The 14,296-nt window shown below is 41.9% G+C and overlaps 1 protein-coding gene across 3 annotated transcripts; it reads right to left on the bottom strand.

The window, feature by feature from the left end:
- Window positions 1-204: 204 nt before the first annotated feature.
- On the bottom strand, window positions 205-10,908 carry LOC128310856 (neuronal acetylcholine receptor subunit alpha-7). Of its 3 annotated transcripts, XM_053047592.1 has the most exons (13): window positions 10,770-10,908; window positions 10,537-10,676; window positions 10,175-10,219; window positions 8,671-8,715; window positions 6,846-6,955; window positions 6,570-6,750; window positions 6,425-6,500; window positions 5,639-5,833; window positions 5,097-5,183; window positions 958-1,067; window positions 657-880; window positions 393-563; window positions 205-306 (listed from the first exon to the last, which is right to left on the bottom strand). In XM_053047592.1, the coding sequence occupies exons 1-13, from the start codon at window positions 10,828-10,830 to the stop codon at window positions 222-224; spliced, it is 1,530 nt and encodes a 509-aa protein (XP_052903552.1). In that variant the 5' UTR covers window positions 10,831-10,908; the 3' UTR covers window positions 205-221. The 3 variants fall into 3 exon arrangements, with proteins under 3 accessions (XP_052903552.1, XP_052903554.1, XP_052903553.1); XM_053047594.1 differs by lacking the exon at window positions 8,671-8,715; XM_053047593.1 differs by lacking the exon at window positions 10,175-10,219.
- Window positions 10,909-14,296: the final 3,388 nt, after the last annotated feature.

Below are 14,296 nucleotides of genomic sequence, written 5' to 3'. Positions count from 1 at the left end.
GTTTGCTTTAGCTAGAAATCACTGCAGTGTAACTATTTCCATACGGCGCTACTTATATATGTATAAAATATATATTTATATATATTTTATACGTGTGTGTATATATATATATATATATATATATACTGGTTGTTGGTTTGTTTTGCCTGTTCGTTTATACGAAACATAACACACTCGACACACCGAAACAGTAGCGGTGTTCAAGCTTCCATTTCCCGCTCTTATTGCACTATTATATGAGGAGCCGATAGAAGCACAGTGACCGTCGCTATTATTGTGAATAATGTAAACACGAAAAGGCAAAATCTGTAATGCACAACAAACGAATTTAAGGAGCACAATATTAGTACCATCTGCTAGCGTACGGCGTTAAAAGGATCTCTGAATCTCACCTGTCAACAACCATCGCCGCGAACTTCCAGTCACTGATCAATTCTGCTTCCTCGTCCGCTTTCTTCATGCGGTTAGTGATGAACTGCAATTCCTTCAGTATGTGGTGCAAATCCTTGTGCGTACAGCCGGCACTGGCATTCTGTTCCTCGACCGTTGTAAGACGCGTAAACCTAATCGCCCGAAGGGAAACAAAAAACGCGACTCGTTAAGCTCTGATCATATGACGATTTTCGAAAAACTTATGCGCACAAAGCATTACTTACACCGAGCCCCCTATTGCGGTAGTAGAGCCGGAGATGCCGGAGCAAGGATGCCGAAAATCGTCATCAATATCTAGCACGTTTGCGAGAAGCGATTTCGATGATCTTTCCTTCAGCTCGAGCTCTTTCATACGATTGCTCAGGATAATGGTTTTGCGTGTGATCTTTCTACCCGGGCGACCCATCCGTAGTATCCACGGTAACCACTGCAGGAAAACGGATTTAATCTGAAAGCAGAAAAGCGGAATTGTGAACGATTGTGAATCCATTCATTCCACACAGTATTTAGGTGCAGGCAACTAACCCATGGAGGCATCTCGTGGATATCCGCCGTTCGGTGATGGTAATTTAGTACGACAACCGTCAGCACGACCGACGACGCTACCATAAACATGATACAGTTGAAGTACGTTCCTGTAAAATTACATTTGACAGTGTGGGAAACGGCATCAAATTAGTAAACGTACCGGCAAGCGAAGGTGCATTGAGAAGAATGGAAAGACATATGTTAGAAACAGTCTAGTTTTAACAAAAACGATCATTCCAAAATGAAAAGCCAAACCCAACCTGCACGACACAACAATGCAGAATTCAAAACGAAATGACAAACAAAGGAATAAATCGACACACATGCTGGAAACATGCAAAAACTAGTTAGACTAGTACATAAAGTTCAGTAGTGTCGTTGATTTGAGATTTGAGAGTATGCATGCAACTTCGAATGGAATGGCGGCCGTGAACGGTACAAAACGTGTTCTGCTTTAATATCAACTATTCAACGGCAAACTTCATGGCTGATGTAGCTCCAGAGAATATGGTTTATGCTTTTTCAAATGGTCGGAAAAGAAAAGTTGCAAAGAAACGGTTGGCTTCTGTAGTCGTACTAGGATTAACAGGTTATTATGGAATTTATTGCAGCGAAACGAGGAGTTCCGCTTTGCCAAATCACTCATACAGATGCCACACAACGCACGCTGGGGGTCGCCTATTATGTCATGTACTTCAAGAACATTTCCATCACAACTGTATGCGGTCATATTGTCATGTTATTAATCACAGGTCTTGTGTTTTCATCATTAGCGGGACACGTACGGGATGATTCCTTAACGATGGAACTCGTTTCGTTTCGACAAATTCCGAGCAGCAGATTATCCTCCTTTTCAAGGTAAACCGGAAAGGATCCACATCTTTCGCTACATGCAATATCGGTATCAGGGCCTACACGACGAAAGCCAATATAATAATAAGCGCCATAAACCATAAATAAGGGAAAGCACGGGTAGCATATATCGCAATTGCGCAAAGTATAGCATTCAAAAACAAAACCAAAAAGGGGTTCGAATGTACAACCTAAAAATGTGACGGCGAGAGCACCTGGTAATGCAAGAGCATTATGGTAGTGGATTTGCTAACAAGATGCATTCATCACAGACGATTAGTTTCAACACAACAAACACCGCGCAAACGAAAAGAACGAAACCAAAGTTGCCAAGCGTTAACAGTGGTGTGACTGTAAGGGGTTACGCCATTTAAAATATCGAACAAGACGGAAGGTGTTGCACGTGTAACGGTTAACGGTGCGATTGGGGGAGAGGGACATAAAACCGGAACATGTTGTGTCTTTGGGGGGAAAACTTTCAACCCCGTACCATAAGGGGTAAGTATGGGCAGACACGATTCCGAAACGAACCATTGTTTGGCCAAACCGCATTGCGAAAAACAAAAGGCATGTGAACACAGGTGCAAAATAGTCGCTGGCAAACAGTAGTAGTCACACCCGGTACCAGGCGAAATAGGTGAGTAACGTTCAACACATTCGTAAAACCCTATATAAACTCTGCTTCAATAATGCAATCAATGTGATCGAACAACAAGGGAAAGGAAACGGGGGTGCGCGATTTATGCTCGCGCTCATACAATTGATTAAGCTATTCGGAGTACATTTGGAGCCACGTTTATGGAACAACTGTGCGATTTGCTGTTGCGTTTAACGTCGGAGAAAATGAGGAAAATTAAACAAAACATAACGGCTAAAATTACGTTTAAACTGCAACTTAACGGAACGGTGAGCAGAAAAGCAAATAAACAAACCATGCAAAGTAATTGGTACATCTTATTCCACCCGCCAACACAAACGGAGGACACTCTTATGTGGGGATGTGGATGAAAAGAGGGTTAACAATGGTGTTTTTGGGGTCGGGAATAGTATGTGAGCGGAATAGTATAGAAAAGGGAATACACAGGGGTTTGAGAGTTTTTGTTTTGTGATTGTTAGTAGTTCATAGTTTAATAGGGTTTGCGTTTGGTAGATTGCTACATTGCAATACTGTACGCCGTGAGTTTTTGAGTAATAGTTAAGTAGGTACACCTCGAACTACAGTTTACTGATTAGCATTATTCGTTTAGTTTGTTGATAATATATGTGTACATAATACGACCATTGCTTAGTTTAAGTCGAACTCCATTTACTTGCACTTGCCGGGTTAGCGGAATGAATGCGGGCTTCATTCACTTGCTCGGTTTTAAAATGCGATCTCTGTTAAAATGGATTGTGTTATTCGATCCGGTTTACATTGAATACTTTTGTTGTTTGTTGATTTTTGTTTTTTTTTTTTGGTTTGGCAAATAGTTTTGGTACTACAAATCGTTCAGGCTATACCTAGCAAAGGGACTGCTTCGCTCGTTTTCGTAATAACATGTCCCACTAACAATGAAAACACAGTTTGAGATACCAGTATAGTAAGTCCTGTAAAAAATAACAAGAAAAACATCATCAAAATCATTGACAGGGGCGTCTGAATACGCGCAAGAACTCATTCATTCACCGCTAACCACCGGATATTCTCGAACGCACCACAACAACAAGCGCAGTTGGTTGTTTCGGCGAAATTAATCAAATTGATTGGGGGGAGGACAGAGCGCACTGAAGAGACAGAGCCACATGAAGGGAAAATGAACACGACGAGAACAAACTGAAGAGTTGCATCTTGCACACATTGGTTAATTCACCTCAATACACTCGTGGCTCGGTGTACGGAGGTATCCAGATTTTGGGAGGAAAATTTCGAGGAAAAACCGGTCGATCTCTTAATAGCAGTGCGTCATCGATTGAACGTTCTTATTACTGCACGGCGCTCAAAACCAATTAACCATTGTACATTGCCTTATAGTTTGCACAAATTCTTTCATATTTTCTTTTTTTTTTTGTTGTTGCAAAATGTCATTTGAATAAAGAGAGAAAAGTTTATAAAGCCATCTAGCAGTAGTGCATCTACACAAAGTCAACGGAAAAAAGCAAATGTTTCTGTCCTACGTGTGGTTTGTTTAATTATTTCCATTAAATTATGGCAACACTGGTTGTATATTTAACGAATGTACTACATTCCGCGTGGAAGGATAGAATTAGAGCACATTCTATAGAGCTAGCACCATTATTGAAGCAACAGTTGAGTGTGTTAACAGACAGATGTTATGTTGTGATTGTATGTAGGCTTTGAAATGAATGTAAACAAACATTGTAGTGCTTTCTGCAAGAAAAACTCAAAACTAAAAAACAGTAGTATAGAATAAAAAGGTAACAACAAAAAATATCTTTACTGAACAAAAAAAAGTCACTAAAGATGATCAAGATGCACACAGGAAAAAAGACCATCTAACGCCAACCAAAGAGTACGAAGAAATACATGATGAACTTCATGTATCTAATGCATGCGATCCATTTGTCTGCTAGAGATCCAGAGTTTGGGAAATTATATTGAGGATGAATTGTAACAAATTTGACAGAAGATAGCAATTTGTAATGCACAATGCAATGAAAATTTGCTAGAGCATTTACTAGAGAAAAGGAAAACACAGAATAAGAGAACCATGTGAGGAGTGCCTGTCAGGAAGAGGTATGAAAATGCGGTAGAGAGAAAACATGCTTTAGAATGCTAAGCTTCAAATGACATTAAGGAAATGTTTTGAGCTAAGTTGTCCATCGTTTCGAATTGTACCAGAAAAGAAAAGCAATACGTGTGAGATGTTTTGTTCACCGGAGGACCATGCGTCATGAAAATAATATTTCGTAAAAATATGGATTTTATCGCATCTTCCATAGTCACAGACTAAGCGATACAAGAGGAGTTTGTGAATAATGCTTTTCTATATCCTTTTTCTATGGAATCGTTCCGTTGGCTCCCGTCAGTATCTTGAAACCGGTGAAACAGTAGTTGAATTGCTTCGTAAATCTCTGCATTACCCGCGCGACAAACAAACACAATGAACGAAACTGCGATCGACAAACCGATATCGAAACAAAATTGACAAAGCCAAGCATTCACACACAATTACACAGTTATCGGGACAACAGCTAAGATCATTCATCGAAAAATTTTGAAGTTGAAAAGTAAAGGAAAACAAAAAAAAACCATCACAAAATTCCTAACATTTGGTTCATCTAACCTAGTAACGGAATTGCATCGGATACTTGAGGTAACGTCTCCGCAACTAAATTAAGGAATACAGTGAGTGATAGCAGTATAGTTACACCTGAAATGAAAGTTAATCGGTTTAGTTGTTGCATGATACTCGCGCTTTATGTCATCCAAAACAAAAACCGACGGTGGATGTGGGTACAAATAATACAGCTAGAACGTCATCACACCACGCGAATCATCGTGTACCCCGGTTTGTTTTCCGCAATGAGAATGAAGGCGTTGGGGGGTTTGATGTAATGTGTCTACACAAAACTTCGTTTTGATGCCGTAATATAGTTCAATCGTACAGGGGGGGGATGAATCGATTGATCGTTCTACGGAGTCGTAAATGATGCGCAAAGCTAATATGCGGATATGTTTCCGGCCTATCGGTCTTGTGTCGATGAAAACGATGGTAAAAGTAGTGGAACAAGTATGCAATGTTGGCCTATTGGCTGCGCCAGTGGCAAATCTTTCTCTGTTAATTAGTACGAAAATAGTAACATCCTTGTGCCGTTGCGTACTTACCTAGCGTCAACTTTTCACCCGAATCTGGTGGAAGCGTAAATCCGAGCAGGGCCATCGAAGAAATTAACACGCATGGAACTATCAAATTGAAGAAGTAGTAAAGCGTCCGCCGCCGTATCTGTATGGTGAACGTTATGTCCACGTACGGCTCCGGGCAACACTGATATGTTATTGTATTTTTCTTTCCGGGCATTCCTGTGAAGTAGAGTATGTTAGAATGTTAGAATGTTGGGAAAAACAAGTTGGACGGAAATTATTAACGATTCAGAATCGCGCAGAAATGAGAACGGATCTAAGAATGGGAGCTCCAGAAAGCATTCACAAATTCACTCTAACTCTGCCACTGAAACCCTAAATTCAACTCCAAGGCATCTAGAGATCCAGAGGAACCACCAAAGCATTGTAAAAAATAGTCCGAACCATAGTGATGGAAGCCTTGGAATTGATTCAATGATCCACTCCGACTCCACCACTTAAAATCCTCGACGAAATTCCGGAGTTCCCAAGGAAACAGCGATGCTACTGTTTACTCTGGATTGCTCTGATTTCCCTGCATAAAAAAACTCAGATATTTCAGATATTCCGGCTAACGACTGGAGGCTAAATATCGTCTTCAATGGCTGTCAGTGGTATTGCCATCTTTCATAGAGAAGTAGAAAGAATTGATACGGAATCGATTCCTGAGCTTTACGGAGTTGGATCGATCCGACTCCGACAAAATAAGCATTTCGCCCATTATTAGATGGATTCTATAATTAAGACATTTGGAAGGAACGGGTTGCATACCTATGAGATACCATTCGCCGTTCGTAATGAAATCCGAAAGATCTCCTCCGTCGTCCGAGTTGAGTACGAGATCCAACTGTAAAGATACAAACATATCGTGAGATTCAACCGTTCCACAACGCTTTCACAAAGTCCGCCCAATTACCTGATTGCCATCGTATGTCCAACTGCCGAACTTCATCTCGCAGTGCTGATCATCAAACGGAAACCACGTGATATCGATTTTGCACGTGCTCTTAAAAATACCGGGAGGAACATATAAACAGCTTCCATTGTTTTTCACAACTATGTTCGTATGATATGTTCCGTCGAATCCTTCATCAGCACTGTAAGTTGCAGACAGTTGGATGGTTTAGCCATGCCTTATCTTCAAAAAACCATTTTTTCCACAACTTCGTTGGCTCACGGCTTGTTTCCCTACCTGTTGTACATCAACACGTCCGGCTTCCAGAGCTTGTTCGGGGTAATTCTCAAATCCCTCACACCACCGTATTCGGAATCGTTCCAGCGCAAGTTGTAATCGTTCCATTCCTATAAATGAAGTCCCCCAAAAATTGATTCAGTTCTATTTTGGCTTCCGGGCACAACTGCTGGCACGTGCCATCGACCAGGAGACATCTCCAATGAGATTGTTTGTGTAACTATTGTTTTCTACGTATGATATGAAGCCATTGCGATAACCATATTTATGAACATTTACGAGTAAGCGGCAGAGGTAGCATTTTAGTATTATTCGTAGGAGTTTTGCATGCATGCAATCACTTAATGGATCGTTTGACCCAATCGTGATCAAACATCAATTTAGCGAGCGTTTATGTTTGGCGCAACGGGTTGCAATAAGAAAGCCATTCTCATTCGACAGTGCAGCAGCAAGACCGATGAAGCAGAAACGACTTTACCAGAAGCCATGACAGGCGCTCTACTTTGCATTCAAGTGTTGGGAAGGTAAGAACAACAAACCAGGCAAAATTAACCTAACTACAGACAGAAATTAAAAGCATTCAAATGTTTGGATACGACTCACTCTAGGGAAACTCATGCAAAAATTCAATTGTAAAGTTTGTTTAGTTCAATTACACAGGTAGTATTATTATTACGATTGTAAAACACTTTAGCTTTGCGTTATTTCTGTTTAGTACACAGCTCAACTACATGGTTATTAAAGGCATATTTAGGATACTTAAGTTAAATTATGTTGTTTACTATCGTTGTTTACTGTTGTAATTATAAGTAAGGATTTAATTTCTACGATGTCGACTCACAAAATTCTTCGGTTTCTTAAGTACAAAGCTTACAGTTCCAGCGTTCAGCGCTGTACACGGTGAATCAGTATCGCTTCTTCGCCCGAGTGAACCTATCGTTTGAACAATTCGTCAGCTAGATGAACTGCAATAACATTTCATAGCTTAAGGGATTGCTATACACAGATAAGATTCCAAAATTCCTTAGCAAATTAAACAACTTGTCACGGTTGAGGAGTTAGATGTTGGACGTAGAGACAGTTGACAGGATCTGAGACAAATTGTACGTTTCTTCTTTATCGGCACAACAACCTCAAGAGGTCTAGTATACTTGCCATTTATGGCTTTCTTTGACTTTTATTACGGGGAATTGGTCCGGATGGGATTTTGGACCGGTCCTGTCGTGTGAAGACCGACGCCGCTACCAATACACCACCGGACCCGCTCCGTTCGTACGTTTGAATGGTCAAAAGGAACTGAAAAATCTCATTTCAACAAGAAGTTATCGATGGAACTACATGAAACTTTCATGATAAAGGACAGATCCGTTCGTTTTTCAACAATCGAAATATTAAACTACAAAATATAGACTTTGTTTAGCTATCAATAGCTGTCCCGTTCGGTCGGCAAGATTATCAAAAAGGGCAAAACAAATTGTGTGAGAATTGTCTGTACATGTTTCCAACCAGTTACACTTAAACCGCTAGGCTAGATAGTAGTAATCAATCGTATATATAGGCTCTAAGGGAGATAGAAGGTTGCAGCTATGCAGTACCTAAGAAGCTGTTGTGTTTGAAAGTTCATACAAACTGGAGCCAAAATACGCGTTCAATATATCGGTAAATAACGTTTGTATTGAAAAAACTCAATGCATCCAACAGACCTAAGCATCAAGAGTTCTAATATGTACGTGGGCAGTTAAGGTAGAGTTGTTTGTGAGTGGTTTTGTTAGTCATATGTCTGTTTAAAAGCATGCAAACTTTACCGTGAAGACGTGTAACTTACCAACGACAGCCATATGTTCGTTATTAAAAGTTGATTCTTCTCGTCCTACAATCATCAATTTGCAGAAATGAAAGGATTAAATCAAAAGAAACAATTCTATTGCATAAGAAACTGATAACCGCCGGTGCAATCAGAGTTCGAAGTTTTTAGAAAAATAAAACACGTGATAGAGAGAAGGTATGAATGACTGGTAGAGAGATAATAGCAAAACTGAACGCTGCAGGTAACGTTTGCCAAAACGTACGGGTTTGTGTAATTTGGCGACGTGTGGTAGATTAGAAACCAAAAAAAGAAGACGAAAAACGATATACCAAAATATGAAGTGGGAGTACACACACGCAGAAATAGAAATAAATTCCTAATCAATTATCTAGGGACGCTAAACACCAGTAAAAACACGTGTGAAATAAACGTCTGGCTCACAATTTCGTTTCGACACAGACAATGTTTGATTCAATTTTAGAAAACATGCAATCAATACTCTATTTAGTTTGGTAATGAGAATGAAATAATGAATAAAAGTAGCGCAAATCATCGTTTTTTTGTCGGTTTAAAGGAAACTGAATTAATAAGTTTATATTACAAACGATAATCTATAATTATGACATGTACCCATTTAAAAGCGACATAAACAGATGCCGTATTCTAGGCAAATCTTGGAATTACAAACTTTTGTGATGATGGTTTAAAGTTAGCTTTAGGATTCGGTTATGTTATTGAGGCGAGCTTTAAATTTGGATGTTTATTTAAATGCAGCCAGCCTGCATCTGCTACGCATACGCATTTTTCGCTTTAGTTTAAGTAGGTTTAATGAAACGTTTTGTTTAAGGTTACGACCTTTTTTTTACCCAGCGCACGCGGAGTATCGAGCACTTGGCCTGCCCGGTTCTCCCCTCTGGTGGATTATTTAAGGCGCATCTACATTTTGCTTGATTTAGCTTTAGTTGATTTAATCCACATATTACATAAGTATACACAGCGAGTGAAATAGGTCCAGAAAAGACACGACAATTATTTCATAGCAAAATGCATTGGGCAAATTTAGTTTCGCATTGGTAGTAAACCACCCTTGATTGTTGGTTCGATCGAGCTGAAAAGATGATTTCCTCCGTGTTTGGTTTAGTGTGGTTCTTTTAAAAGGCAGTATAGCATCAGCTATACTGATGTGGTTAATAGCAGTGTGTGATAAGTGATAGATCGTTAGAAAGTACAAGATCACCTTATGAGATAAACATTAACCGTCCTGTTTCGCGACGGGAAGATAATTTAAAAAAGACGATAGAAATTAAACAGATAAAACCAGAGACAGTCCGAAAATGGAGAAAGTTTTTAAAAGCACGGGAAGAAATCATCCTTTCGTGGCTCGCGACGTCAGGTGAGTAGCGTAATTGTTCATAAATATAGGCTTCATCATCCCAGTACAAAGTGTTCTTATAATCCGAAACCCTGGCACAGAAGATATGCTGCGAAGTGCGTGTCGCTGCGTCGGGTACATGCCACTTACCAGATTCAACCAAGCGTTGGTAGTAAGTATCTGATTTTTTTCGTCCTAGAATAGTTTCAATAGGGGTGACTTGATTATAATGCACAACAACACGGTAGCCGGGAGCACACAGCCCGGCATGAAGTATTTCTAAACAAAACAAAACACCGAAAACCCGGGCTGCACCCCCTCGGTTTTGGTACGCGTGGAACGTGGAACCGAGCGTGCGGGGACGGAAGATTCAAACACAAAAAAACCGTAACAGAACCGAAACCCAAAAAACAAACCCATAATCGGAAATAAAATGGAAACCGGCAATCGGCAAACCAGGCGACCACCACACCATTGACCAGCGACCAACGGCAGGAACCAGAAATACTCACAACATCGATTATTTGCTGCAGCGTCAGCCCGAACTTTACTTCCAGCGGATCGGACTCGTTGGCGACCGGGCGTTCAAGCGTGTTGTACGTTGCCAATAGATTGTTCAACAGTCGTTTCTCGTGCGGTCCTTGAAGACTATCTGCGGGGTAGCGGAAAACAGTGTCCGAGCATGGTGAAGAATTAGTGTTTATTAGTACGGGGCCGGGGGTTCGTTTCAAAAGCCGCCACTTACCCTTAATGCAGATGACTAGCAGGCACAAAACGATGAGATACAAATCCATAACAAAATACATCGTTGAACGCAACGCCACTCGAAACTGTTCGCCACACTAAGCGATTACACATTTCACGCGTTTTTAATGTACTTCATCGGAAGTGAACAACAGCAAGGTAGACGGTGCCCGGTGGTGGTGTGGTGCTCGAAGTGTTGTAAGTTCCGTATTCCTTTCGTCTCTGTGCTTGACGTCCCGTCTCGTACGGGACTGTCTGTCAATTGCGTTCCGCAACGCGATGCAATGTGCATCTAATGCAATTAAGTATTTCCGGTGTTCGGTGGCTACTCGTTACCGAAATCTGTTGCCATCAAAGTGCCGCTTATCCGGTACAACGTTCAATGCATGTCGCACCAGTTACGTAGAAGGAACGGTAATGGTATCGGGCAGCACCATTAACTCTCGGTTCAGGGCTCGCGAAGATAATGGGATTGCTTTCAATTCCACCGTTAGATACGATAAATCCAATGTCCAATTCCAATCCGCTGTGCATGGCAGTACTAGGCGTGGGCGCTGCTGTATGTTGTCGTAGTTAACCCAAATGGCGACATTTAACGGTTTGGCGGTGACTTATGTATTGGCGTTGTTGGACTTATGCGAGGGACTGCCAGTGTGAGTTATCCCGCTTGTGTATTTTCCTGCGTCCCGGGCGTGCAGTGAATCCAAATTGCTTTCATAAGTGGCTTAGCTTAATTTCCGACTGCTTAGGTTGCTAGGTTGATACGTTACGGTTCGCACTGCACATCGCCAGTTCACCTTGTCAGTGGTTTCTATTGCTTGTGCTGCAAAGAAAGGAAGAATGTTTAAAGGAACCATTATTATTTTTGCATTTTTCTGTTGAAAACTATTTTTTTTTCATTTAAATATGCACGTTAATAGCTTCCATATACGCTCGACAGTTTGTGGAAACCCGCCGTAAATTACCATCCCAAAAAGTCTAACGTCCCTACACGAACACGACACGATGTGTGATGTGTTGTGGCACCGTGTATCAGGTTTGAAACTAATCTTAACTCGCAAGTTTATGAAATATGAATGTAAAGATGATATCCCTTTTTCAAACTTCCTTTTAATGGGCACTAAATTGTTGGGCGCTCCTTTACGATGGTGATGCATATTTTATCAAAGCAGAAAATGTATGCCATTTGCGATCACTTGCACCTTCGGTCCAACAAAACCGTGCGGCCTCTGCCAGTATTCCTTTATGCATGTCGTCACACCGTTACACACTCTGGCTTCTTCGCTCTTCGCACTGGCAGCAAGTGGAGCGCGCGCACCGTTCCACGTACGTGTGCCAACCTTCACTGCCTGGCTGGTTCCGAACGGTGTCCTAGTTTTGAAAATTTCATTCATTCATTCATTCACGCGCTGTGCCTAACCTTACCAACCAAACCAACGAATGCCACCAGAGCACCGACCACGCGTCTCGAGATACATCTTCCGGACAGCTCACAGGAGCACATTCTTCGCCCCGAGAGCATGTGATTTACAAGGCTCTACCACCACCACACGTTCACCCATCCCCTTCTGCTGGGGAGCGGAGAAAATTGTGGAAATTATATCCTACTGCAGCACACACACACAAACAGATACACGCAAAAGCTTATAGGACAAGATTCGCACACACACACATTTACAAGGACGGTGCCGAAAGGATGTACACCCGAAAAGAAAACTTTGTCTTCCGAGGTCCGTTCTTGCTGGTTACCACGAACAGCACAAGTTCCAACGGTAGCATTCCCCGCCTACCAAGGCTGATAATCGATGAAGATGTAACTGCTTGCTCTGTTCGATTTTGCTTGCTCTGTTGCTATTGCTACGAGCACAACCTGCTTCGATCCGTAACGTGCCGTGCTTCCCTTACAGGGGTTTTTCCTTCTTCCGCGTTCCCCGCGCGCTCCCGTGGGCTCGCGTGCCCAACTTTCACTGATTCTGCGAGAGAACAAAGAGTGGGCACTGAGAGATGAGCGATGCTGTATCGTGTGACCGTTCGGCAAGAGAATCCACCGAACCACCGTTGGGAGAGTTTTGAATTTTTGCCATTTTGGCACAAGGATTGCACGTTTTTCTGTGGACGGTTTTGTGGTGTGCGGTGGAGGTACAGCATCAGCAGCAGCATAGTCAACCGACCTGTCCTTGCACTCACAATGCCACAAGCGCACAAAACGCACAACCTCACACACGCGCACACAACCAACAGTTTGGACACCTGGCGCACAAAATCATTGTCCTTGAGCTTTGTAACTGGGTTAACCTGGAACGATGATACACATTGTTCCTTCTTCTTAACAAAAAAAAAACCCACACGCTGGTCACATTACTTTCGACATCTTTAATCTCCGCTGGACATGAGGGAGAATCCTGCCCAATTGCACTCCACCACCACATCTAACGCCCCGAAACACGTAAAATGAACTTGAAAATCAATCAGAAAGGTCAGAAACCACAAAAAGCATTGCAAGCATTCTGGCAACGAATTCTGCGACCACACCGAAATCGATATGTCCAATTTTTGTGGCCTACCTTTTCCGAGCGCACTTTCATCGTTCCATTTGGCACGCGGCCAAAGACAACCAGCCAGAAGGGCTCCAGTCGCGCGAGTGCCGTCAGACAGCAGTAGTTCCAGGGTAGTGCGAATACCCTTCCTCCCTTAAAGCCAGAAGGAGCAACGTACGGATTGTTCGATTTTATTGGAAGCTGTACTAACCGTCACCTGTGACCATGTGAAAAGGGTCATATACCCACCGCACACTAACACTGTGCTGCTATCACTAAGCTATTAGCTACTCAATGCCACTATTTGATCACGCACAGGGGGGGAGGGCACAATATACTTTGAAACACTGTTTCGAAGACCAAAAAGCTTTCCCAAGATGATTTCGGTACGTTCGTCAGCGCGCGCGCACGACATACATCTAGATGTGTATCAACAGTGTAGCTAGCTTTTTTGCAAACAACAGAGAAAAAAAAAGGGAAGAGAAAAGATAATGGGAACAAAGTATAGATTTTTATCAAACGTTTCACTTTTCCACGGCTGCTGGAGCTTTGTGGCAAGGCCTACTGGTATTTTTTAAATCAATATTTAACTTTCCCATATTACAAGCTTACTACATAGAAGGCTGGTAAGAACAAAATCGAAAGCTAAGTTACTACACACGTACGTGTTTGCTGGATACGCTCCCTTGTCGCTGGGCTGCTAGATGTCCTTGTGCAGAAAATGATAGGCAGATATTTGGTGTACCCGAAGGTCCAGAAGGAAAGCATATATGAGCAATCGAACGGGAGCTTTTTACTTCCACGTTGTCGTCGGAGTTGTGCACGTAATTGCACACACTTTGTTGCAAAATTTTCACCTTCTTGGCAACTTTGATGTTACCCTGCCCAACCACCGTCGTGTCAAGTGCACCGATTTTATGTTGTAGCTTCTTCTTCTTCCAATCACCACTATCACTCACAACCTTCACACGGTTCCACACCACTTGAACCT

The sequence above is a fragment of the Anopheles moucheti genome, chromosome 2 (genome assembly GCF_943734755.1).
Source record: "Anopheles moucheti chromosome 2, idAnoMoucSN_F20_07, whole genome shotgun sequence".
NCBI lineage: Eukaryota > Metazoa > Arthropoda > Insecta > Diptera > Culicidae > Anopheles > Anopheles moucheti.
This window is presented reverse-complemented; position numbering and strand designations above follow the sequence as displayed.

What these genes read in the sequence shown, in the direction of transcription:
- LOC128310856 (XM_053047592.1), bottom strand. Translation starts at nt 10,830, where the DNA reads ATGTATTTTGTTATGGATTTGTATCTCATCGTTTTGTGCCTGCTAGTC. An exon ending in CGATGCAATTCCGTTACTAG is followed by an intron (nt 1,068 to 5,096) that starts GTTAGATGAACC and finishes GTAATTTTACAG; the next exon opens with GAACGTACTTCAACTGTATC. An exon ending in GCGGCGATGGTTGTTGACAG is followed by an intron (nt 307 to 392) that starts GTGAGATTCAGA and finishes TGTGCATTACAG; the next exon opens with ATTTTGCCTTTTCGTGTTTA.